The 24,979-nt window shown below is 45.0% G+C and overlaps 1 protein-coding gene across 4 annotated transcripts in view; it reads left to right on the forward strand.

Annotated features, from left to right (window-relative positions):
- Nucleotides 1-17,806, forward strand: part of LOC140722215 (NACHT, LRR and PYD domains-containing protein 3-like) — a 35,523-nt gene extending 17,717 nt beyond the window's left edge. For all 4 annotated transcript variants that reach the window (XM_073037006.1, XM_073037005.1, XM_073037008.1 and 1 more), the window contains 9 exons: nucleotides 1,091-1,294; nucleotides 4,262-4,428; nucleotides 7,319-7,490; nucleotides 7,590-7,646; nucleotides 12,960-14,694; nucleotides 16,078-16,248; nucleotides 16,403-16,573; nucleotides 16,728-16,895; nucleotides 17,060-17,806. In XM_073037006.1, coding sequence (XP_072893107.1) covers nucleotides 1,091-1,294; nucleotides 4,262-4,428; nucleotides 7,319-7,490; nucleotides 7,590-7,646; nucleotides 12,960-14,694; nucleotides 16,078-16,248; nucleotides 16,403-16,573; nucleotides 16,728-16,895; nucleotides 17,060-17,147 — 2,933 coding nt within the window. In that variant the 3' untranslated portion in view covers nucleotides 17,148-17,806. The remainder of the gene's footprint in view (nucleotides 1-1,090; nucleotides 1,295-4,261; nucleotides 4,429-7,318; nucleotides 7,491-7,589; nucleotides 7,647-12,959; nucleotides 14,695-16,077; nucleotides 16,249-16,402; nucleotides 16,574-16,727; nucleotides 16,896-17,059) is intronic.
- Nucleotides 17,807-24,979: the final 7,173 nt, after the last annotated feature.

A 24,979-nucleotide genomic window follows, 5' to 3' on the forward strand; every position in this document is an offset into this window, starting at 1 on the left:
TGAAATTGGCTCGTTGGAAGGAATCAGAGGGTTAATAATAGAGTGCTATTCAGATTGGAGGTTTGTCACCAGTGGCGTGGATGGATGCTGAGTCTACTGCTGCAATCTGTATTAGTGATTTTGAAGATAAAGTTGTCACTGTCGTTTGTAAATTTTTTAGATGGGATCAAAATTGGTGGTATAATGGACAATGAAGGGAACCGAGAGGAACGTAGAAAATGCATCAAGGGATGGGCTCACCTTGTCAATGTAAACCAGCGCCGGATTTGTCAGCATTTTCTGGAACTTTCACTGATTCTATTGTGTATCTTTGTTCCACTGTGAATTACTGGTACTGAATGTTCTTCAATAATGAATATACTTTCAACTTTGACGATGGGAAAGGAGCAAATTTCACAGGATACATGCCTCACTGATAATGCAGTGTGACCTTTTAAAAAGGAAAAGACACTGAGAGTAAAAATCAGTAAAGTTTACAAATCGATATTACGCTGCTGTGTGAGTGAAGGCACCAGAAGATTAAAAGATTATTTGATAGGATGCGCTTTTCTATGTGAGGAGGGTGAAGTAGATTTCTGAGAGAGACTTTGCATCTGTCTATCCACTGCAGAACTGGACAGCATGGGCCTCAGGGTATGGTCAGTGTGTGACTCTGTGGACACAGAGTGCATGAACTACCGTATCAGACACAGTGTCATCCAGTGGCTGGTCTGTGTGTGACAAAGGGGACCCGGAGGTGTGTGACCCATGGAGGTTTTGCTTGTGGAAGATAATCCCAGTGATATTTCCCGGTATCACTTGCAGTTATGCCATTAAGATATCCCGATCTTCAGTGAGTTCATTTACTGAGTAGCCAGGGATCCTATTACTGTGTCTCTCCTGTTCTTTTTCTGCGAGTCGATGTGTCCAGTCACGGGATTAATGGGATAGTCACGTGGCAGGAAGTACAGTTCACATTCACCTGCACAGTCCCACTCAAAACCTGTCAGCAGAAGACTTAGGTCAATTAATTGCAGCCATCCAGTCTGAATCTTTGTTTTGTCAGCCCTCAATCACTCCAATATAACCTGCGATTCATCTTTACTTTTAGGTGGAAACATAAATCAGGTACGGAGAGATCTCAAGAGATATTTTCCAGACCATTCATCGAGGGAAGATGATCAATACAAGGGAAACAAGATAACAAAGCAGGGTCCGATTGAGAGCAATGTCCAAATGGAAAACGGTTTGGAAGTAATGGCTTGGGAGCTAAGTCAGCCCAGAGACACAGCCCCGCACGATGGAACCGGCACAGGTGAGGCGACCGCGCGTCAGCTCGGAAGCACATTAAACACGGGAATGTCAAGGGTCTAACAAGGAGCAGGTGAGACAGATATGAGGGTGAAGCGTTCACACAATGTGGCAGGGAGGAGGGAACATGTGAGGCCTTCTTGGGGAGATGGCCAGAGAGGAGAGAGAATTGTGTGGCTGTGGTACATGGGGTGTCGAGGGGCACCCGTTACCCCACGACCAGAAATGACCTACGTGCCCCGAAGATTTCCAGGATGTGAATGACTTCCATAGCATTGGAGAGAGATAGGAACAGGCAAATCCAGAAAGCGTTTAATTGGAGTCAGGGGAAATATGAAGCTATCAGGCAGGAACTTGTAAGTATAAGTTGGGAACAGATGTTCTCAGGAAATGTACGGCAGAACTGTGGTAAATGTTCAGGGGATATTTGCGTGGCGCTCTGCATTGAGTCAGGGAAAGGATGGTAGGCTGCCGGAACATGCTTTACAAAGGCTGCTGAAAATCGAGTCAAGAAGAAAAGAAAAGCTTACGAAAGGTTCAAAAATAGGTAATGATACAGATCTGGAAAATAATAAGGCTAGCAGGAAGGAGCTTATGAATGAAATTAGGAGAGCCAGGAAGGACCACGAGAAGGTCTTGGCAAGCAGGATTAAGGAAAACCCTAAGGTATTCTACAAGTATGTGAAGAGCAAGAGGATAGGTGTGACAGAATAGAACCAATCAATTTTGTATGGAACCGGAGGAGATAGCAGAGGTACTTAATAAGTACTGTGCTTCAGTATTCACTACGGAAAAGGCCCTTAGCGATTCTGGGGATGGTTTACAGCGGACTGAAATGCTTGAGTATATAGGCATAGTATAGGCATCAACTTTTGCATCATCAGAGTTTCCAGAGGATTGAAAAGTTGCAGATCATGTTCCCTTATTCGAAAAAGGGAGTAGAGATAATCCAGTAAATTATAGACATGTCTTACTTCAGTGGTTGGTAAATTTATGGAGAAGATCCTGAGAAGCAAGGTTTATGAACATTTTGAGATGCATAATATGATTAGGAGTTTTGTCAAAGGCAGGTCCTGCCTTATGAGCCTGATTAAATTTTTTGAGGATGTGAGTAAACACATTGATGAGGGTAGAGCAGTAGGTGTAGTGTATATGGATTTCAGCAAGGCATTTGATAAGGTAACACATTCAAGGCTTATTGAGAAAGTAAGGAGGAATGGGATCCAAGGGGACTTTGCTTTGTGGATCCAGAACTGGTTTACCCACAGAAGGCCAAGCGTGGTTGTAGACGGGACATATTCTGCATGGAAGTCGTTCACTAGTGGTGTGCCTCAGTGGGTCTGTTCTGGGACCCTTACTGTTCGCGATTTTTATAAATAACCTGGCTGAGGAAGTGGAGGGATGGGTTAGTAAATTTGTTGATGACACAAAGGTTGGGGGTGCTGTGGATAATGTGAAGGGCTGTCAGAGGTTACAGAGGGCCATCGACAGGATGCAAAACTGAGCTGAGAAGCGGCAGATGGGTTCAATTCAGATTAGTGTGGGTGGTTCATTTTGGTAGGTAAAATATGATGGCAGAATATAGTATTAATGATAAGGCTCTTGGCAGTGTTGAGATTCAGAAGGATCTTGGGGTCCGAGTCCGTAGGATACTCAAAGCTGCAGCGCAGGTTGACTCTGTGATTAAGAAGGCGTACGGTGTATTGGCCTTCATCAACTGTGGGATTGAGTTCAAGAGCCGAGAGGTAATGTTACAGCGACAAAGGACCCTGGTCAGACCCCATTTGGAGTACTGTGCTCAGTTCTTGTCGCCTCACTACAGAAAGGATGTGGAAGCCTTAGAAAGAGTGTAGAGGAGAATTACAAGGATTTTGCTTGGATTGGAGAGCATGCCTTATGAGAATAGACTGAGTGAACTCGGCCTTTTCTCCTTGAGCGATGGAGGATGAGAGATGACCTGATAGAGGTGTATAAGATGATGAGAGGCATTGATCGTGTGGATATTCAAAGCCATTTTCCCAGGGCTAAATGGCTAACACGAGAGGGAATAGTTTTAAGGTGTTACAGTGACAAAGGACTCTGGTCAATCCCCACTTGGTTCTGATCAGGAAGGACGTGGAAACTATAGAAATGGTGCAGTGGTAATTTACAAAGATGTTTCCTTGACTGAGGAGCCTTACGAGAGTCGATTGACTGAACTTGGCCGAGAGGCATTGATGGTATGGATTGTCAGAGGCTTTTTCCCCATGGCTGGAATGGCTAACACGGGTGTTTTAAGGTGCTTGGAAGAAGGTACAGAGGGTTTGGCAGGGATAAGTTTTTTTTTACGCATAGAGTGGTGAGTGTGTGGACTAGGCTGCCAGCGACGGTAGCAGAGGCGGATACAATAGGGTCTTTAAAGCGAATTCCGGATAGGTACATGGAACTTAGAAAAATACAGGGATATGGGTAACCCTAGGTAATTTCGAAGACAAGGACATATTCGGCAGAGTACTGTCGGCCAAAGGACTTGCATTGTGTTGTAGCTTTTCTATGTTTCTATGAAATGCAGCTGTCCAAATGAGAGAGTATTTCCAGGATATAAAGTAAAGGAAATGGAGTTGTCCGGGTGAAGAGAGTATTTCCGGGACGTGAGGTGCGGGAAATGCAGCCGCCCGGTGGTGGTAGTATCTTCGGGAAGCGGGAATCACTGACAGTCCCAGCATTTATTGTCCATACTAAATTAAACTGTGTGAGTGGGTGGGTTGCGGACTGGTCTCTGTTGTAATGGTCCTCATGGTAAAGTAATGCCTAGGGCATTGCTGGGTTGGTTTTGAGGCCTTTGTTGGAGATTTGGACGAAATCCGTGTTTGCAGCTGAAGATGGGTGAACACTGGAATTGGAGACATGATGATTTTTCTGAGTGCTGTGAGAGCGATGGAGACAATGGATGTTTGAGACGTTGTCCACTTTCTCCTTTTCATATTCGCAGATCCAGTGTCTACGAACTCTCACACCCTGACACAGAGGGATGAATATCGACTTTACGAACTGACAAAGTCCTACAGGGACAGACTGAAACAAGCAATTGAAGAAGGGATTGAACCACTCAGCTGGATGTTGAGAAAGGAGGGATATTTCAATGCACAAGAACATGCGGTGAGTGCATTTAGTGTTTTCTTACAGAACTGCTGGTATCAGAGTGAATAGTGATCAAAGCTAATCTCCAACGCATCATCCTACATGCCAATGAAGAATTGATCTCTAACTTGTCTCCAGTAGATCTGATTCAGCTGTAGAGGCCTGTTAAGGTGGAGAGCAGTGGAAACTGCAGGTTCAGTGTCATCATTTCCTCTCACACCTGCTGTTTGTATCGGTGAGGTTCAAGAGCAGTGGCTGTATACCCGGACTGTTGAACAGGCATTCAGCTTAAAATGAATTTCCCATCTTAACGGGACCGTCTGACAAATTCACCCGTGTTTATTAATATAGGATAAATAACACGATGTCGGATTGTAAGTTCGGCCAACTGGCCTCACTGCAGTCTCTGAGGGATTGTAATCCTACTAACCAAACCTGCTTCCATTTCAATCAGAGTTCCCAAACAATGCATAACTGTCCATTCATAGAGTAATTGAAAATTAAATCACAGCAACAGGCCCTCCTGCCAATCTAGTCCGTGCCAGACCATTTAGACTGCCCACTCCATCGTGCTGTACCCGGACCATCGCTCTCCATATGCGCATCATCCACGTACCGATGCAAACTTCTGTTAACCGTTCAAATTGAGCTTGCTTCCAACTCTTCGCTGTTAACTCATTTCACTCTCTCACAGTGAAGAAGTTCCCCTCATGTTCCCCATGAAATTTTCACCTTTCACCTTTCAGCATTAACTGTTGACCACTTGTTGTACCACCCGACCTTAGTGGAAAAAGCTTCCTTGCATTTACACTTTTTATACATCTCATGATAAATTTGTATACCTCTATCACATCTCCCCATCGACCCGCTACATCCCAAGAATAAAGTCCTAACCTATTCTATATTTCCTTATAACTCAGGTCATCCAGTCCCTGCATCATCCAAGTTAAATTTTCTCTGTACTCGTTCAAACTTATTTCTATATTTCTTGTATGCAGGTGACGAAAAACTGCACACAATATTGTAAATTTGCCTCAGCAACGTCTTACACAAGTTCAAAATAACATCCCAGATCCTATAATCCAGACAGTAATTATATGAATCCTGAGACAGCTGCACCAACATTAACTAACATTCTGTTGTCTTTACCCATCAATCATAAAACCCTGAGGCAGAGGAGCAGTTGTCCATTAATTTTGTCCGCCATTACATGATTTAATATACGTCTCGACTCCATTCTCATACCTTCTCCCCGTAAACCGAGAGGACCTGACTAATCCAGAACCTATCAACCTCCATTTCAAATACACCCAATGACTTGTCTGTGCCGATGGAAGTTACAGATTCCCTACCCTCCCGTTAAAGAAATTCCTGGTCATCTCCTCTAAATGGACGTCCTTCTGTTCTGAGGCTGTAGCCTTTGGTTCTAGAATCTCCACTGTAATGAACATCCTTTCCACAGAAAATTCCACATACATGTATCAAAGTTTTGAAAATAGTTTATGTCTTCATTTCTCGTACAAGTGTGCATGCCCATATAACTCCCTATACGATATTCAAACTGCCACTGCTTTGTCCATTTTTCCATACAGTTTATTTACTTCCGTGAACTCCCTACTTTCTCAACTCTTCCCGTCACTTCACATACCTTCGTATTGACACCAAACTTGGCCATAAACCCATCAATTCCGTCATCGAAATCATTGCTATATAACAAGAAAAGAAACGGTCCCCAAACCCCTGCAGAACAGCGCTAGTCACCGGCATCCAAATCGAAAGGTCAACTTTATTCCATTCTTTGCTTTCTGTTAGTCAACCTGAAGTCGAACCAGAGGAAAAAAGTGGATCCTTTCTCCGTGCTACTATCTTCCCTATCATATCATGGGCGCTTATCGGGTATGCAGCCTCATCTAGTCAAAGGTGTCGTCTTTTTATTTAGCTTTGGCCAGCACTTCTCCCAAGCCTTTGTAATTCCCTCTATCCACTGTAATACTGATACGTCTAACTTTGCCACCTCCCTCTCAACCTTGAGGCTGAGTTCTATTAAATTATAACCACTGACATTTAAGGGTTCTTTTACCTTCAGCTCCCTAATGAAATATCGTATAAAGCAGAACACCAAAACCAGATACGCCTTCACCATCGTGGCCTCAACCAGAAGTTTATCTAAAAAGCATCTTGTAGACAGTACAAAAATCCCGTCTTGTGATTTAGCACTGGCTTGATTTTCCAAAGCTAACTGCATATTTAAATCACCGCCATGGCTATTTAATATTGCCCTTTTGACAAGTTTTTACTATCTCCATATCCTGGTAACTGTTTGAAGTCTTGTATCTAATTTCCATCAGGCTTATTTTGCTATTCAAATTTCTAAACTCTACCCGCAAGGGTATCCAATACGATGTCCCCTCTTTCTAAGGATTTCTTTTTAACAACAGAGATGATCCAAGCCTACTAGTCTATCCTTTCGATACAAAATGTACCTTGGATGTAAGCACAAAACCGTGATCTTCTTTCAGCCACGATTCAGTGATGCTTTCCATCCATTTTTTCTCTCGCTCTCCCCGTTCTTGTTGTCACATCTTGTTGATGTAATGTTGCACATTGACAGATCGAAGGAATTAATCTCGTTGTATGTATTACTGAGTGTCAGTGAAGCCTTACTCTTGCGGGACATTGATTTTGAGGTTCCCTCAGTTACTGTTTCTCTGTTAATGACAGAATTCAGAGATTTAGCAGGGGATGAGATGACAGTCAAGAGAGTGCACCTGTTCTGAAGCTACAGCGACAAGGACGCACATTGTCCTCCATGTCTTTCTGTCTGCTATTATTGTTTATTGTTTATAAAATTTATAACAAATTTATTAACAAATTTATACACAATAAGTTAATTGTTTCCCTTCTACAGGAAGTCACTGAACTGGCAGAGAAGGGTAACCGGGCAGAGAGTTCCACACTCTTCGTAAATTTGGTGATGGAGAAAGGCTTGCGAACCCGGAGGGCGATGTGGGAATCCTTTGCAAAAGTGAGGACTGAGTTACCGATGTTGGACAAAATACTGAAAGAAATACAGGAGCTGGGTATGTTAAAGCCACGCACTGAACGCAAAGTCACATTGAAATAAATAGTTTTGATTGTAATAGCTCGGTTTTCATGAGAGCTTCTTTAAATTTAAACAGGCCCGGATCCACAAGTACACATAAATATTAGCGAAGACCTACCCACTCAACTGAAAGGTGAGTGATGTATTCCACAGTTCAAACCTTATCTCAAATACTAGACTGCGGTTGGCAGAACCTGTGAGATATATATATATATATCTATACGTTAAATAGTTCAATTAAAATAGTACGATAACAGAGATGATAAAAGAGTGAGATAGAGTCCATGGGTTCCGTGTCAATTTAGAAATCGGATGTCAGACGGGCAGAAACAGTCGCTGAAGCGCTGAGAATGAGCCATCACGTTTCTGTAGGCCTTCCTGACGGTAATATTGAGAGCAGGGCGTGTCCTCTGTGATGAGGGTCCTTCATAGTGGAGGCACTGCTCCTTCAATATATCTTTGATAGTGCTGCAGCTGGTATCCATGATAAAGCTGACTAATTTTACAATTTTCTATTGATTCTTTTGATCCTGTGCAGTGTCCCCCATACCAGACGGCGATGTAGCCTGTCGGAATGCTCTCCACTGTACATCTGTAGATGCTTTCGAGTACTTTAGGTGACAATCCAAATCTACTCAAACTCCGAAATAAACATAGCCGCTGTCTTGCCTCTTTTATAGTTACATCAATTTGTCGGAACCAAGTAACATCTTCAGAGATACTGACACCCAGCAACCTGAAATTGCTAAATCTCTCTGCTTCTGATCCCTCTGAGGACCGGTTCGTGTTCCCTCATCTACGTCTGTCTGAAGTCCACAATCAGCTCTTTGGTTTTAACCATAAACCATTTGCCGATCTCTGGATTCAAGTTACAGTTCAGAGAGTCTCTCCTTGCAGCCTGAATATGCTACAATGTATTTTTCCACAAATCCAGCAGCTGGTTCTGCTGAGACTTTCACATTGACTGAAACGGGCTGGAAATCCCCACTCACCCCAGGCAGGTTCCTGATAGACTGTATCTTACAGTCCAGGTGACTTTTTTATCCCCAGATCTTTCAGTCTCCAAAGCACTCTCTCCTTCTTCAGAATTCTGCACTCACCTCTGCCCCGGGATACTCTTGACATAGTGGCATACTGCTGGCACCTTCCACGGTGAAGACGACGGAAAATGCTTACTGAGTTCATCCGCCATTTCCTTCCTCTCCGTTACTACATCTCCAGCATGATTTTCCACTGGTCGGATATCTACTTTCTCTTTTCTTATACTCTTTATATACCCAGTAAAGGAAGGAGAAAACGTTCTCTACTCTCCTTTATACTGTGGGCCATATCCATTCATGTATATATCTAGGATTATATTTAACAGGCGTGTCATCGTTGCCTCGCTGACCATCCAGGAGTACATTCCAGACACCTACCTCTTTGTAAAAACAAACAAAAAATTAATAACTACCCATATGTTCTTTGAATGTACCTCACCACGCTAAAACTAAGTGCCCTCTGGTCTTAGGCATTTCAAGCTCCCGACGATCACTATGCCTCTCTCAATCTTATACACCTCTGTCAGATCTCCCCTCAGCCTCCAGTGTAAACAAACAAGTTTCTTAAACCTTTCCTTGTAACCTGTGCCCTGGAATCGGACAACATTCTGGTGAACCCTCTCCAATCATTCCAAAGGTTGGGCCATCAGAAGACTTAAGGGAAGAATTAGGACATTCAGCTAATCGAATTTGCTCTGCAATTCCTGTCAACCCCACAGCCCTGCCTTCTGCCTGTAAATTTCACGACCTTTCTAAGGAATCTGTCAACCTGCCTTTTCCATATAACAAATGACATGTCCTCCGTAGCCATTCATGGCAAAAAAAAAAAATCACCGATTCACCACCCGCAAGCGAAAGAAACTTCTCTTCATCTCTGTTCAAAAGGGGCATACTTCTATTTTGAGGCTGTGCCCTCTCGTCCTCGATTCAAGCATCCTCTTGACGTCCACTCTACCTGTGCTTTTCAATATTTGATAGGATTCATTGGGGTGCCCCTTATTATTCCAAACTCCAGCAGTAAAATGTCTCTCATACATTGACACATTCATATATTCATAATATTCATACAATAACTCATTCATTCCCGGGAACATTCTCGCGAACCAGCTCTCCGATGCTAACAAATCCATTCTTAAAAACTGAGTCCGAATTTGCTCAAATTTCTGTGAATAGGGTCTGACCAACGCCTTCGCATTGCACCCCATTGGACAGAAGATACAAACGCATAAATGCCCTGATCAAGGACAGCTTTAAGTCTGTACTTGTAAGACTATATTGAATGGTCTCCCACTTTGTTACGATCGTAAGACCATAAGGCATAGGAGCAGAATTACGCCATTCGGCCCTTCCAGTGTTCCACCATTCCATCATAGCTGATCCCCCTTTCCCCGTCCTCAGTTACACTCTTCTGCCCGTAACAAATAAGATGAACTCTTAATAATAATAAATATAATAACAGGTAAATCATACAGTATATCTTACCTAAAGGAGAAATCGCTTTAAGGTGATTAAAAATCTATCAGAACTCGAAGCCGCCGAATCTGGGACAGCAATCTCCAGTGGCATGTGCAGTTCTCCTTTAAGACAGCGGAAGAGAGGATGCCGCGCTGGATTAAAAATGAGTTTGTTTTAGGAGACATGACTTCAGACTTCCATGACCGACGATCGTCTAGCGAGCGTACAATCGCTGGTAAATAATATCGCAGATCTCCGAGCAAGATTCCTGTCCCAGAGGGACATTCGTTCACATTGTGTTTTCTGTTTCATGGAGACTTGAACATCTCCCACCAACCTGGATGCCGTGATACAGCTCGCTGGCTTAACATTCGCCATCAAGGTAGGACTGTGGAGTCTTTCAAAGGCAGAGGAGTTGGAATATGCTTCATTACTATCTCCCTGTGTTGTACAAACGTGGCATTTCTACCCCTCTCATGCTCACTCGAACTGGAACATCTCACGATCAAGCGTCATCCAGTTTGGAAATTTTATCCAGGCCAGCTTAAAAAAGTCTTCAAGAATTATCACCAACACATCATTTGAAGAACCAGAGGAGCCAAGACACTGAAGCAAGTTATTCTGTCATCAAGAGTGCTAACTGCCATCCCACGTCCGCACTTTGGAAAGTCTGATCGTCCCTGACTACAGGCAGAGACAGAAGGCCACAACAGCAGTACAGAGGACCAAGAAGGAATGGACAAGGGAAGCACAGGAGCGCTTACAGGACTGGTTTGAGTCTATGGGCCAGGCGGTAGTCACAGATTCATCTTTGAATCTGGATGAGTACGCCACATTTGACACTGGCTTCATTAAAACCCCTGTAGTGCCATATGGACCATGATCAGGGTATACACTGTCCCATAGTACTATTTCCAACTGATGTCATCCCAAATGTACCGCCCAATAGCGTTAAACAAATAATCTCTAGAAACCCAGAATACCAAACACCGCTTGTATAATCCAAAAGTTCCGAGCAATTGAGAAATGAGTGTGCTTGCCAGTGCCCGTAACGCAGTTTTTACCAGCTTGAGTTGAGAAAAGATACAAAATACAATAATAATACTTAGCAAGCTCCTACAAAATCTGATGAAGCATTGGCGTACTATACTCACCCCATATAATAACAACCGACAAAGGACAACCACCATTATCAAAACAAACCAAGGCATTCTTTCAGGGCGACTCTCTAAGCCCTCTATGGCTTTGTCCAGCTTGATGCCCGCTCTTTAATTTACTGAACTGGATGAAGATCGCATCTTAAATCAGAAATCCGGCCCGACTTGTGTATTTCACGCATATTGCGCTCCTGTTTTGATTCAGGATGCAGTGAACACCTGTCAATTCCTGTCCAATATGGTGCTTGTGAGCAGACTTTTACCTTCTGCAACAATATCCATGGAGGGATTGAATTAATTCATGCAATCTCAAACACTGAATGCTGAAATGTTGTTATGAAATTATTTAGACAATAGACAATAGACAATAGGTGCAGAAGTAGACCATTCGGCCCTTCGAGTCTGCACCGCCATTCTGAGATCATGACTGATCATCTACTATCAATACTCGGTTCCTGCCTTGTTCCCATATCCCTTGATTCCCCTATCCATAAGATACCTATCTAGCTCCTTCTTGAAAGCATCCAGAGAATTGGCCTCCACTGCCTTCTGAGGCAGTGCATTCCACACCCCCACAACTCTCTGGGAGAAGTTTTTCCTTAACTCTGTCCTAAATGACCTACCCCTTATTCTTAAACCAAGCCCTCTGGTACTGGACTCTCCCAGCATCTGGAACATATTTCCTGCCTCTATCTTGTCCAATCCCTTAATAATCTTATATGTTGCAATCAGCTACCCTCTCAATCTCCTTTATTCCAGCGTGTACAAGCCCAGTCACTCTAACCTTTCTGCGTAAGACAGTACGGACATCCCAGGAATTAACCTTGTGAATCTATGCTGCACTTCCTCTACAGCCAGGATGTCCTTCCTTAACCCTGGAGACTAAAACTGTACACAATACTCCAGGTGTGGTCTCACCAGGGCCCTGGACAAATGCAAAAGGATTTCCTTGTTCTTGTACTCAATTCCCTTTGTATTAAAGGCCAACATTCCATTAGCCTACTTCACTGCCTGCTGCACTTGCTCATTCACCTTCAGTGACTGATGAACAAGGACTCCTAGATCTCTTTGAATTTCTCCCTTACCTAACTCTACACCGTTCAGATAATAATCTGCCTTCCTGTTCTTACTCCCAAAGTGGATAACCTCACACTTATTCACATTAAACGCCATCTGCCAAGTATCTGCCCACTCACTCAGCCTATCCAAGTCACCCTGAATTCTCCTAACATCCTCATCACATGTCACACTGCCACCCAGCTTAGTATCATCAGCAAACTTGCTGATGTTATTCTTAATGCCTTCATCTAAATCGTTGATGTAAATCGTAAACAGCTGTGGTCCCAATACTGAGCCCTGTGGCACCCCACTAGTCAACACCTGCCATTCCAAGAAACACCCATTCACCGCTACCCTTTGCTTTCTACCTGCCAGCCAGTTTTCTATCCATGTCAATATCTTCCCCCCAATGCCATGAGCTCTGATTTTACCCACCAATCTGCTATGTGGGTCCTAATCAAATGCCTTCTGAAAATCGAGGTACACTACATCCACTGGATCTCCCTTGTCTAACTTCCTGGTTACAACCTCGAAAAACTCCAATAGATTAGTCAAGCATGATTTACCCTTGGTAAATCCATGCTGGCTCGGCCCAATCCTATCACTGCTATCTAGATATGCCACTATTTCATTTTTAATAATGATGCTAATCTTCCCCACTACTGATGTTAGGCTGATGAGATGTCAGATGAGAGCCATTTACCATTGTGACTCTGTTCTCTGTTCCCATGGAAGATGTTCAACAGAAACACAAGGAGACTCTGCGGGCACAAACTGAAACATTGAGAGTGAACACGATCCTGGTGAGGGAGAAGGAGAAGGTTTTCCAGCTGGTTGATCGATACGCTGAGCTCACGGTCATTTCTACTGTTCGAGATCGGAGACTGGTGGAACATGATCTGCCGGCAAGAGGCAGAGACCACGAGGAGAGGAGAGAGAAACATCTCAGCGAAGAGCTGGAAAAAATCCGGACTGATCAGTTGTTCCAGAGCAGCTTTTCCCAGAGCGAAATCAATTCAGGGAGTTCGGTAGCAGTGGCCGGAGGTCCGGGAATCGGGAAAACGACAATGGTACAAAAGATCGTTTATGACTGGGCAACAGGGAAAATATACCAACAATTCCAGTTTGTCTTCCGTTTCAGATTCAAGGATTTAAACTCAATTAACTGTAGAACGAACCTGAGAAAACTGATTCTGGATCAGTATCCTTACTTTGGGAATTTGCTGAGAGAGGTCTGGAAGAACCCAAAGGGATTGCTGTTTATACTCGATGGTCTGGATGAATTCAAACACAAAATCGATTTTACTGACAGTGGGAAAGATACCGAACCTCAGCACCATTGCCCGGATCCTGAGTCCTGGTGTGAAGTGTCCGACATTGTGTACAGTTTAATCCAGCACAAACTGCTCCCAGGGTGTTCAGTTCTGGTGACCACCCGCCCCTCTGCGTTACATTTTTTGGAAAAGGCAGAAATCAGTGTCTGGGCTGAAATCCTGGGATTTGTTGACGAAGAACGTAAGCAATATTTCATCAAATATTTTGAAGATCAGACGGTGGCGGCCGCTGTTTTCAAACACGTGAAGGAGAACGAGATCCTGTACACCATGAGCCACAACCCCTCGTTCTGCTGCATTCTCGCTCTGGCACTGGGCCCCTTCTTCACCCAAAGAGTCAGGGACCCTCAGCGACTTCCCAGGACCATCACCCAATTGTATTCCTGCTATATTTATAATATCTTAAAAAGCCACGGCGGCGAGATTGAGGACGCTCGTGATGTGTTACTCAGGGTTGGTCAGCTGGCCTTCAGAGGAGCGTCTCAGAGGAAGATTGCGTTTACAGATGAAGATTTGATCAAGTACGATCTCCACTCTTCCCAGTTCCTGTCCGGGTTCCTGACGGAGCTTTTGGAGCGAAAGGATTCTGCCCGTTGTGTGGTGTACACATTCCCACACCACACCATCCAAGAGTTTGTAGCTGCACTCGCACAATACCTGACTCTAGAGCCCGCAGATATCCTGAAATTTCTCACTGCAGTCCAGAACACGACAGACGGGCGATTAGAGGCATTTCTCTGTTTTGTTGCTGGTCTCTCATCCCCAAAGACAGCTCGGGTCCTGGAAGAGTATCTGGGTCCGTCTGTTCAACAAACAGCCTGCCAGGTGATTGAATGGGTGAAGGAAGAAGTTAAACACCAGAGTAAAAGCAGATGGAGTGAAGCCGGTAAAAGCCTCCTGAACACAATGTACTGCCTGTTTGAGTCTGAGAATCGAGGACTGACTCAGGCCACACTGGGATCTGTGGAAACACTTTCATTTAGTGGAATGACACTGACGCCGACTGACTGCGCGGTCCTGTCTCATGTCATCGGACTCTGTGATACAATAAAACTCCTGGATCTCTCTAGCTGCCACATTCAGGGTGGAGGATTCCAGAGGCTGGGACCCCAGCTGCATAAGTGCCAGGAGCTGAGGTACCTTGCTTTATCTGTCACCGCGATCTGCGAAACTGTTCCACTGCATTATTTCAAAGTGAGGGGATTTGTGCCAAACTTTAGTAAATCAGGTTGAGTAGAATTGTGATAAATGACCAGGGATCAGTCAGTAATTCCCCAAGGATGGGAGTTTTCTGTGGTTCCTCGTAAAGGGATTTGGGGACTTCATCAAGTTAGTGAACAAGGGCCATTGGTTTAATGGTAGTAAGTGTCAGGAACTAACGTGTTTCTCGCAGCCTGTGACAAGCCCATTGACAATGATCCTTCTCACTGTTTCTGACACCCACCCGACACTGATTGCAGCAAGTTGGTCAGATCTTCTCACATTCTTCCCAGTGAGGGACAAGAGAGGGTCAGCTCACTGACCCAGTGAGACCTCTGAGAGATTGTCCTCCTCTTGCCTTTCCCCGCGTGTGACCTCCTCCATTACTCCACCCGTGTGACTTTGCTTACGACCAGATACCCAGTCCCCGTGACGGCATCTCCGCTCCCGATTGTGGGCCTCAGTTCGGACAAACCCTTCTCGTGCGATCGATGTTCACATCACCTGGCTTTGTGGGTTCATCTTTACTCATTGCTAACTTGCTGCGGGATCTCTCTGCACCACTCCCATTCCTTCTGTGGGGATCTCTGTTCCTCAACCCCCTTTCTTACTGAGTCTCGTATCGCTGTTCCCCATCCCCTTTCCTACTTTGTCTCGGATCTCTGTTCCCCACCCCCTTGCCTTATGTATGGATTTCTCATCCCCACCCCTTCCTCCTGTCAGAACCCTTCTCCCCTCATCCTCCGGTGCGGGTCTCTTCCGCCATCTCCCATGGATATTTTGCCACGCATAACTCGTCCTCACTGTGGGACTTTCTCCCACCTTTCAACTCTGCCCCTTCCGACCGTCTCACATCAGGAACATTTTTCTAAACATCGGGGAGTGAGACAGAATATGGAGAGTTTACCGGCTCACACCGACAGTTTAAGTTACTGACATTCGGTGAATACCCTACAGCGGCGCACCGAGGGACAAAGACAGTGATGGGAAATCCGATCAGTGATTTACTGAAAGGATTAATTTTTCCTGAAATATCCAAGTGATGAAATTCCGTCAGACCCACGATCTGAATCACTTAGTTCATCAATTTGCCTGTTTGTGCTTAGACTGTGGAGAATGACCTGGGAGATTCAGGAGTGAAGCTGCTGTCTACGGCTCTCAGTAACCCAGAGTATAAACTACAATACTATGCTTACAGTCACTGGGTGTTTGAGACTGAACATTACTGTGATCGGTAATTGTGTTACTGATAAACACAGGGGGTTTGTGCCATCTCCTGTCTCTCTGTGTCCTTCACCATCACTCTCTCTCATCTCCAGGCTGAACGATGTCGGTCTCACAGATTCTGGTGTCGAGGATCTTGTCTCCACTCTCAGTCCAAACCGATCACCGATGGACCTGGACTTGTCGGAGAATAAACTGGGAGATTCAGGAGCGAAATTGGTGTCCGAGGCTCTGAAGAACCCGGAGTGTAAAATACAGAGACTGGGGTAAGTACCAGACTGTGGGAGATTGTGTTTACAGTCACTGAATGTCTGATAGTTTACATTAATGTGATCAGACATCGTGTTATTGATGAACATTGGGGATTTGTACTGTCCCGTGTGTCTCCGGGTCTTTACCCTCACTCTCTCTCATCTCCAGGCTGTGGAATGCTGGTCTCACAGATTCTGGTGTGGAAGATCTCGTCTCCCCTCTCAGTGCAATCCGATCACTGACGGAGCTGGACCTAGGCTGTAATGACTTGGGAGATACAGGAGTGAAACTGCTGTCCACGGCTTTGAGCAGCCGGGAATGTAAAATAACGAAACTGGGGTAAGTACCAGACGTTGGAGATTGTGTTAACAGTCAATGGGTGTCTGATGCTGAACATCAATGTGATCAGCAATTGTGTTATCGATAAACACTGGCGATTTGTAACGTGTCCAGTCTCTCTGAGTCCTTCACCCTCACCCTCTCTCATCTCCAGGCTGTGGTATGTCGGTCTCACAGATTCTGGTGCCCAGGAACTCCTCTCCGCTCTCAGTGACAAACGATCACTGACGGATCTGAACCTGGGATTAAACTCGCTCACCGACCAATCTGTCCCCGCTCTCCGCCGCCTCATACAGACCTTCCGGAGTCTGAAACAAATCAAGTGAGTGTTTGTGTTCATGTTCAATGTGATAAAATATCGGTCGATCTGCGGGGTTTCTAGTGATATTTATCTGTGAGTGTTGTTGAAACATTAACTCCAGTCCCCTGTTACTGACACTGCTTTGTAAACTGTTTGTTTCCTTTTTATTCTTCCATCTGTTGAAGGCTGGATGGGAACAGATTCAGTCGTACCGGGAAGAAGGAACTCTGGCCTCTGGACAGTCCAAGACCCGGACTGACCGTGATCCTGTGAGAATCTGAATGTGCGAACATTTTGGCCGATTTCCCACCCTTTCCTTTAACATCCACCCTGCCCTTTAATGCCCGCGCCCCAGGGTTAATTCGCAACATTATTAACGGATCTTGTCCCCAGGCGAGCCCTGTGTGACGTCAGAGGCGTTTCCCCAGTTACGATTGCCCTTCATGTCAGCGACGCTTCTTACGCCGGTTGCCCGCGTCGGAGTGTTCCTCAAGTGACACCCTGTGGATATACACAGACAGGAAGAGTCCATGTGCGGGGCTCATTCTAAGAGACCAGTGTTCCGGGGTGGGATTATCCATGGAGAGGATTATTTTGCTCCCTTTGCTAATGATGGTACATTATTTGCTATGTGGAGATAGAATGATGTTAATGATGATAAATTGACGACTACCTCGGTAGTGACCCTGGACCTGCGGCGATCTCGAACACTGCCCTGAAGAGTAATTTTATAATCATCGGTGCCCCAATGTAGAATGATGGTGAGAAACAGGACTGATTATTCAACCTGTAACATATTGTCGGCTGCCAATTAATTGTATGTGACTGTGAGTAAATCGGGAGCAGCTCATTTATTTCCGCACGTTAGTACGTCGCACTTTGTTTAATTTACGTTTGTCATGAATAAATAAAAAAAAAACGCTGTAACTTCCTCTCTTGCTGTTGAACTTGGATTTTATTTGAGCAGAAACAGTGAGTTGTGGATACTGCTGCGCCTCGCAACGCAGCAGTGGTCTGGAGCTCCTCACTCCTCACCCCGCCATCCCCTTGCTCCCGCCCCCTGAGCTCTCCCGCCAGTTCTCCTCTACGCTCCACACGCGCGCACTGATTCCACCACCACCACCCGCGCGCATTCCTTGCCCCCGTCAATCATGCGCGCTCTCCTCGCGTCCGCTGCCCTTGCGCGAACTCTATCCAACCCATCCCCACTGCATGGCCCATAGCCCTGCCTTTTTCGAGCATCCCTTTGCCGATCTGATAGTCTTGTAAACGTCACTAATGTATCTCTCTCAGTCATTTCCCAGTGCATCTGCCTCAACCACTAACACAGGCAGTCCAGGTACGCACCACAGTCTGCTTAAGCAGTCTTCACTTCACATGTCCTTTGGAATTACCCCGATCTCACCCTGCATATATGCCTTCTTTTACTCGGCCTTTCAACCCTGGGGAGAAGATACCGTCTTTCACATTCGTGTAAACCTCCATCAGATCTACCCGCAGCACCTTCCGCTCCAGAGAAAACATCACCAGTTTGTCCAAACTCTTGTTCTCCCACATGCCTTCTAATCCAGACCGCATCCGGGTTAACATCTTCTGCACCCTCGACAAAGTATCGATATCCTTCCTCTGATAGGGCCACCAGAGTTAAATTTGTCACTCCAGGTGCAGCCTCACTGGAGTGTTGTAAAGCTCTCCATGCTAGTGTTTTTCCGGATATGCAGCACCTTGTCAAATGCCGTCTGGACATCCAAGTAAACAATATCCACTGACTCTCATTTGTCTGCTACTAGCTGTTACTTCTTCAAACAAAACCATTGCAACATGCATCCCGAAGCCTCATCTTCCAACTATTTCCTAACCAGGAAGTCAGACCAACTGGCTGCTAATTTCCTGTTTTTGCTTCCCTCCCTTCTTAAGGAGTAGAGTGATATCTGCAATTTCCCAGTCCTCAGGAATCATTCCAGATACGAGTGATTCCCAAAGGATAATACCAATGCCTCCACAATCACTGTAACGGCTTTTATCGAAATCTGGGGTGCTCCAGCTGACTTATTCACCTGCAGACCTTTTTTAGCTTCCCACGCACCTTCTCATTAGTAACAGCAACTATGCTCAATTTTGCCCACAAACCCCGACAAAGTACCCCGACAAATTCTTCAAATTCTGGCGTACTACTGGTGCCTTCCACAGCGCAAATAGCCCACTGTTTCATTACATCTCTCATTATTTCCTCTCCTGCGTTACATTCTGTATCGACTCACTTTTGCTCTTTATAGTTCTGAAAAAACCCCAGCGATTTTCGTATACCCAGACACTTGTGGGAGATGAGCGGTGCTGCGGAGCGAGGGGAGCGTTGAGCGGGCAGGGAGGGAGAAGAGAGCAGTGAGGAAGGAGGGGCACGGCAAAGGGTGTGACGTAAGGCAGATCTAATCTCATTGGCTCTTCACCCAACCCTGGGCAGCAAAGATGCATACTTCAGGATGCTCTTTATTGATTACACCTCAGCATTTAATACCAGTTCATCCTCAAAACTGATCAATAAGGTCCTTGGCCTCAGTAACGCCTTTTTCAATTGGAGCCAGGATTCCCTTACTTTTAGACCCCGGTCAGTTCCGATTGGCAACAACGTTTCCTCCACGATCTCCATCAGCAAAGGTGTATCACAAGGCTGTGTGCTTAGTCCCTGCTCTACGCTTTTATCACCCATGACTGTGTGTGCTAAAGCACAGCTCCAATACCATATTCTAGTTTGCTGATCACACCACTGTTGTGGGCCAAACGAAAGGTGGCGATGAGTCAGCACACAGGCGGGAGATAGCAAATTTGTCTGAGTAGTGTCATAATAAACTCCCAGTCAATGTCAACAACACCAGGGAACTGATTGTGGTCTTTAAGAAAGATTAACCAGAGGCCCATGGGCAAGTGTGCATTGGAGATGGTCAGCAACTTAAAATCGCTGGGTTTTAATATTTCAGAGGACCTGCCCTGAACCCAGCACAGAGGCACAATTGTGAAACAAAAACACGGCAGAGCCTCAACTTCCTTAAAATTTTGCGGAAATTCAGCATACCATCTAAAACTTGGTCAAATCCTTACAGATGCGTCGTGGAGAATGTAATGACAGGCTGCTTCACGGCCTGGCATGGAAACAACAATGCGTTTGAACGGAAAATCCTACAGAAGCGATTGTATTCGGCCCAGTAGGTAGCTGGTAGATCCCTCCAAACCACTGAGAACGTCTACATGAAATGCTGTTGCAAGAAAGCAGCATCCATCATCAGAAATCCTCACCACCCAGACCACGGTCTTTCCTCGCTATGTCCATCAGGTAGAAGGTATAAGAGTCCCAGGACTCGCATCACAATGTTCAAGAGCAGTTACTACCCCAACCATCAGGTTCTTGAACAAAGTGGTTAACTGCACGCACCTTGAGATGTTCCCTTCACCAATGATCTCAAATTAAGGACTCTTTCGCTTTTATTTTGTGTTTATTTCTGAACTGCTGGCATTTCAGTTTTTGATTAGTTAGTTCTTCATTTGTTTTCGCCTCCACTGTGAAAACAGGAGCACGTGATTGAGAAATAAAGAATTCCAGTTAAGTTGATCAAAAACCCTGGTTACAATACTCATTGAGGTGAACCACGTTTTGTGGGCTGGTTACTTTCAAAGCACTGTAGAAAAAGAGACAGAAGATTATAAAACAAAATGGGAGAAGGAAGAATGGATAATTATATCTGAGGTGGAATGGAAAATAATATGGAGGTATGAATGGAAGTGTACCAGTTCACTGAAATGGAGGGAGTTTGGATGGAAAAACTTGGTAAGATATTTTATTGCACCCTCTCAGAAATCCCATTATGATAGTAACCTTCCTGTTTGCTGGAGAAATTGTGGAAATCAAAATGCAAACCATGGTCATATTTTCTGTGAATGCCCCGGTATCAAAGACTATTGAATGGTATACACAATGTCCTACAAGACATCTTTAACTGTGAAACACCATTAGAGTGAAAGACCATATATGCCTATTTTAAGATGAGGGTAGTGGAGGTGTGCTTACCAACTCTGACTTGCTCTGGTCGGTTTGTGAGAAATTGCATGACCCATGAGCACAAGGCCAAGAGTGTTCAATTTGCTGACCAGTTTATGGGGGATGACTGTGTTAAATGCAGAACTGAAGTCCACAAATAACATCCTCACATAAGTGTTCGGTTCCTCTAAGTGAGTCAGAGCAATATGAAGAGCTGTTGTGATTGCATCCACTGTGGAGCGGTTTGCCTGGTAGGCAAATTGGTGTTTCTCCAGACCAGGTGGGATTATAGCTTTAATGTGTGGGAGCACAAGTCTCTCAAAGCACTTCATGGCTATGGGTGTCAGCGCTACAGGGCGATAGTCATTCAGGCACTTCACAGCTGATTTTTGGGCGCTGGGGTGATGGTGGAGGATTTAAGGCATGTTGGAACAGCAGTTTGTTGTAGTGAGAGGTTAACTGTACTTGTAAACACCTCAGCAAGCTGGTCGACGCATGTTTTCAGTACCCGAACGGGCGCTCCGTCAGGGCCAGCTGCCTTACTCGCATTCACTTCCCTCAGGGTGGATCTCACCTGATGTTGCTTGAGGACCAGTGTGGTCTCATCGACAGGTGGGTTGATGAGTGGAGCAGCCTCCACCCTCTGAGTATGAAAGCGGGCAAAGAACTGGATTAGGACAGCAGGCAGTGTGACGTCATCATCTGGCAGCAGATTATTGGGTTTGTAGTCTGTCAGCGTCTCGATGCCTTTCCGCACACTGTGGGGTTTGTTGTTATCAAACTGATTTTCAATGCGCAATTTGTATTTGCACTTTGCATCCCTGATGCCCCTGTGGAGATTCCCCCGTGCTTCACTGTAGGCTTGTTTGTCTTCTGACCTGATGGCTGCATCGCACTCCCTGAGTTGTGCCCTCACATTGCTTTTGATTAGGAAACACCTTAATGGTCTTTTGTGTTATTACATTTTCTGTGCAAAACTTAATATATCCTAGGACTGAACCAACCTATTCCTCCAGGTCTTCTCCTGCTCGCTTCTTAGGAAACCCCTCTCCCGTTGCACACACCAGAACATCCACTCGAGAACTATGGTTGCAGAGCTCCTCGGAGGTGCAAACGGGTCAGGGAATCCTCGTGGTTAATTTGATAGCTGGTGTTCAGGAAGGCAAATGCAATATTGGCATTTATTTTGGGAGGACTAAAATGCAAGATCAGGGATGTATTGCAAAGGCATTTAATGCCAGGATGTAATGCATTTGTTGCACTATATTTGGAATATAACAAGTTGCTTGGGGCGAGTGAAAGTTTTCACTCTGATTTAATAGCCTGACGGTTAGCGGTTAATATCTGTCTCTGAACCTGTTGTTGTGAGTCTCGAGGCTCCTGTACCCTCTTCCTGATGGCCGCACTGAGAGGAAAGCAAGGCCTGGATGGTGGGTGTCCACGATGTAAGATGATGCTTTCCTGCAACAGCATCCGTACAGATGTGCTCAATACTACTTTTTTTGTAGGTATTGTTGTTTCTATGCCGGATCCTGATGCAACCAGTCAATATACTCTTCACCACATATCCATAGACGTTTCTTAAACATTTAGATGACGTGCCGAATCTTCGCAAACTCCCAATACAAAAAAAAAGCTGCTGCCTTGCTTTCTTTATAATGGGAATTATGTACTATTACTATCGAGTTATAGTGAAGTTAAATAACTATTAAGTTATTGAAAGTTACTATCAAATGATGTGTTTGAGCATAAGGAAAGCAAGAAATAGTTAACAGGGAAACAGGGAGAGCCAGAAGGGTTCATGAGCGTGCTCTTTCTGACAAGGTAAAAGAGAATCCCAAGGACGTCTACAAATATATCAAGATCAAAGGTACAGCAAAAGACAGAATTGGTCCTCTTGAAGACCACCGTTGTCATTTATGAATAAAGACAGACACAGACTTTATAGAACTGAGGCAAAAGGACAGTAACGTCTTTGACCATATCCAGATTACATAGGAGGAGCTGTTTGCTGTTTTGAGGCAAATTAGGATGGATAATTTGTCCCTCGGGACCTGACAAGAGGAACCCTCAGCCTGTGTGGGAGGCTAGTATAGAAATTACAGTGGCCCTGTTAGAGATTTGAAATATCCTTAGCCAACGGTTTAGTGCCTGAGAACCGAAGGATAGTTAATACTGTTCCATTGTTGAAGAAAGCCTCTAGTAATCAGCCAAGAAATTACAGACTGGTGAGCCTGACATCAGTAGTAGATGAATTATTGGAAGGTTTTGTCAAGGACCGGATACATAAGTATTTTGATAAGACATTCAACAAGGGTTTGTGCATGGCAGGTCATTGCCAAACAAACGTACTGTTTCTGGAGTAGATTACCTAGAGGTTGATGAAGCAAAGCTGGTGAGTGTTGTTTATGTGAAACTTAACAAGTCTTTAGACAAATTCCCACATAGGAGGCTGGTCAGAAAGTTAATTTACTCAACATTCCGGATGAAGTAATCCATTGGATTCAATATTGCTTAGTGGGAGAGGCCAGAGAATGGTAGTAGGTTGGTTGTCTTTCTAACTACCGGCTTGTCACAGGTGGTGGGGATCAGGGCTAGGTCCGTTCAGTGTAATCTATAACAACAATTTGGATGGTAATGTGGTCAAAAGGATCAGCAATGTTGTCACTGACTTCAGGATTCTGGGTGTAATGGACAGCGAGGAAGGCTACCAGTGCTTGCAGCGGGATCTGGACCACCTGAGAAAAGGGGCTGAGAAAGGGCAGATAGAATTTATTGCCGATGGGGGTGAGATGCTGAATTTGGGAGGACAAACCAGGATAAGACTCACATAGTGAATGTTAGGGCTCTGAGGTGTACGGTAGAACCACGGGACCTGGAAATACAGATCCACATTTGCTTGAAAGGAGTGGCAGAGGTCGATAGAGTTGTAAAGAGAGCTTTAGGTACACTGGCCTTCATAAATCAGGACATTAAGTAAGGAGCTGGGATGTTACGTTGAAGTTGTAAAAGATGTCAGTGAAGCCGATTTCAAAGTAATGTGTGCAGTTCTGGTCACCAACCGATAGGATAGATATGAATAAACTTAAAAGAGTGCAGAGAAAATTTACAAGGATGTTGCCGGGAATTGAGTACCTGAGTTACAGTATCTGGTCTCTTTATTGGAAACGATGAAATAATTAAGATGAATCTGAGGGGGATCTTCACTCAGAAGGTGGTGTGAGTGGAATGGAAGTGGCTATGGACGGCTATGGTCTGGGTGCAAAAAGATCGGACGAGGCAGAAGAGCAGGTTGGCATGGACAAGATAGACCGAAGTTCCTGTTTCTATGTTGTCGTGCTCCATGACTCTATGACGAACATCCCCTCCATACAATAAATGTCAATGTGCCATTTGCCTTTCTGCAGTCAGAGATAAACACCCCACAGTGGACCAGTGTGACTACACACTTGCATCTGTGTATAAACATCTTTGTTTCTTTCATAAAATTCTCTCTAATTTCCTTCTCCATTACAGACCCCGTACAATGTCCACTCCCCATTACTGACCCATAGTCAACCGCACCGGGGGTTTATCCTGTGTCCACTCCCACTCCAATGTTTGCTGTCCGTTACAGATGATCTACACCTTCCACTCCACAATACTGACCCATTATAAACCTGGCAGCAGTAATCGTGTGACTATTTCCTCTCTGGCACCTGTGTCCATTCCTGTCCCTCTGCTCAATACTGACCCATCACTGTGGTTGTTAGAGGAAGCTCACTGACTGGGAACAATAGGCTCTTCATTGCAGAGGCTCAGGCTAGATGATGTTTGTTTGCTTTGCATACTTTTTCCAATCATACATCAACTGTTCCACCGCCCTGCGCTGGCTTCATTGCTTCGAGAAGCCGGTGCGGAAGGAAGTCGTTGACCTGTTGCTGCGTCTGACGCCACTCACAGCAGAGAGTGAGGAGGTTGTAGGTGGTCCCATCTCCCTCCAGTTCACACAGCAACACCTCTTCGGGAGTCACACGTGAACAGACATCTCCGAACAGAAAATTTGTCGTGTGTGTGTGTGTGTGTGTGTGTGTGT

Source organism: Hemitrygon akajei, unplaced genomic scaffold (genome assembly GCF_048418815.1).
Source record: "Hemitrygon akajei unplaced genomic scaffold, sHemAka1.3 Scf000072, whole genome shotgun sequence".
Taxonomy (NCBI): Eukaryota; Metazoa; Chordata; class Chondrichthyes; order Myliobatiformes; family Dasyatidae; genus Hemitrygon; species Hemitrygon akajei.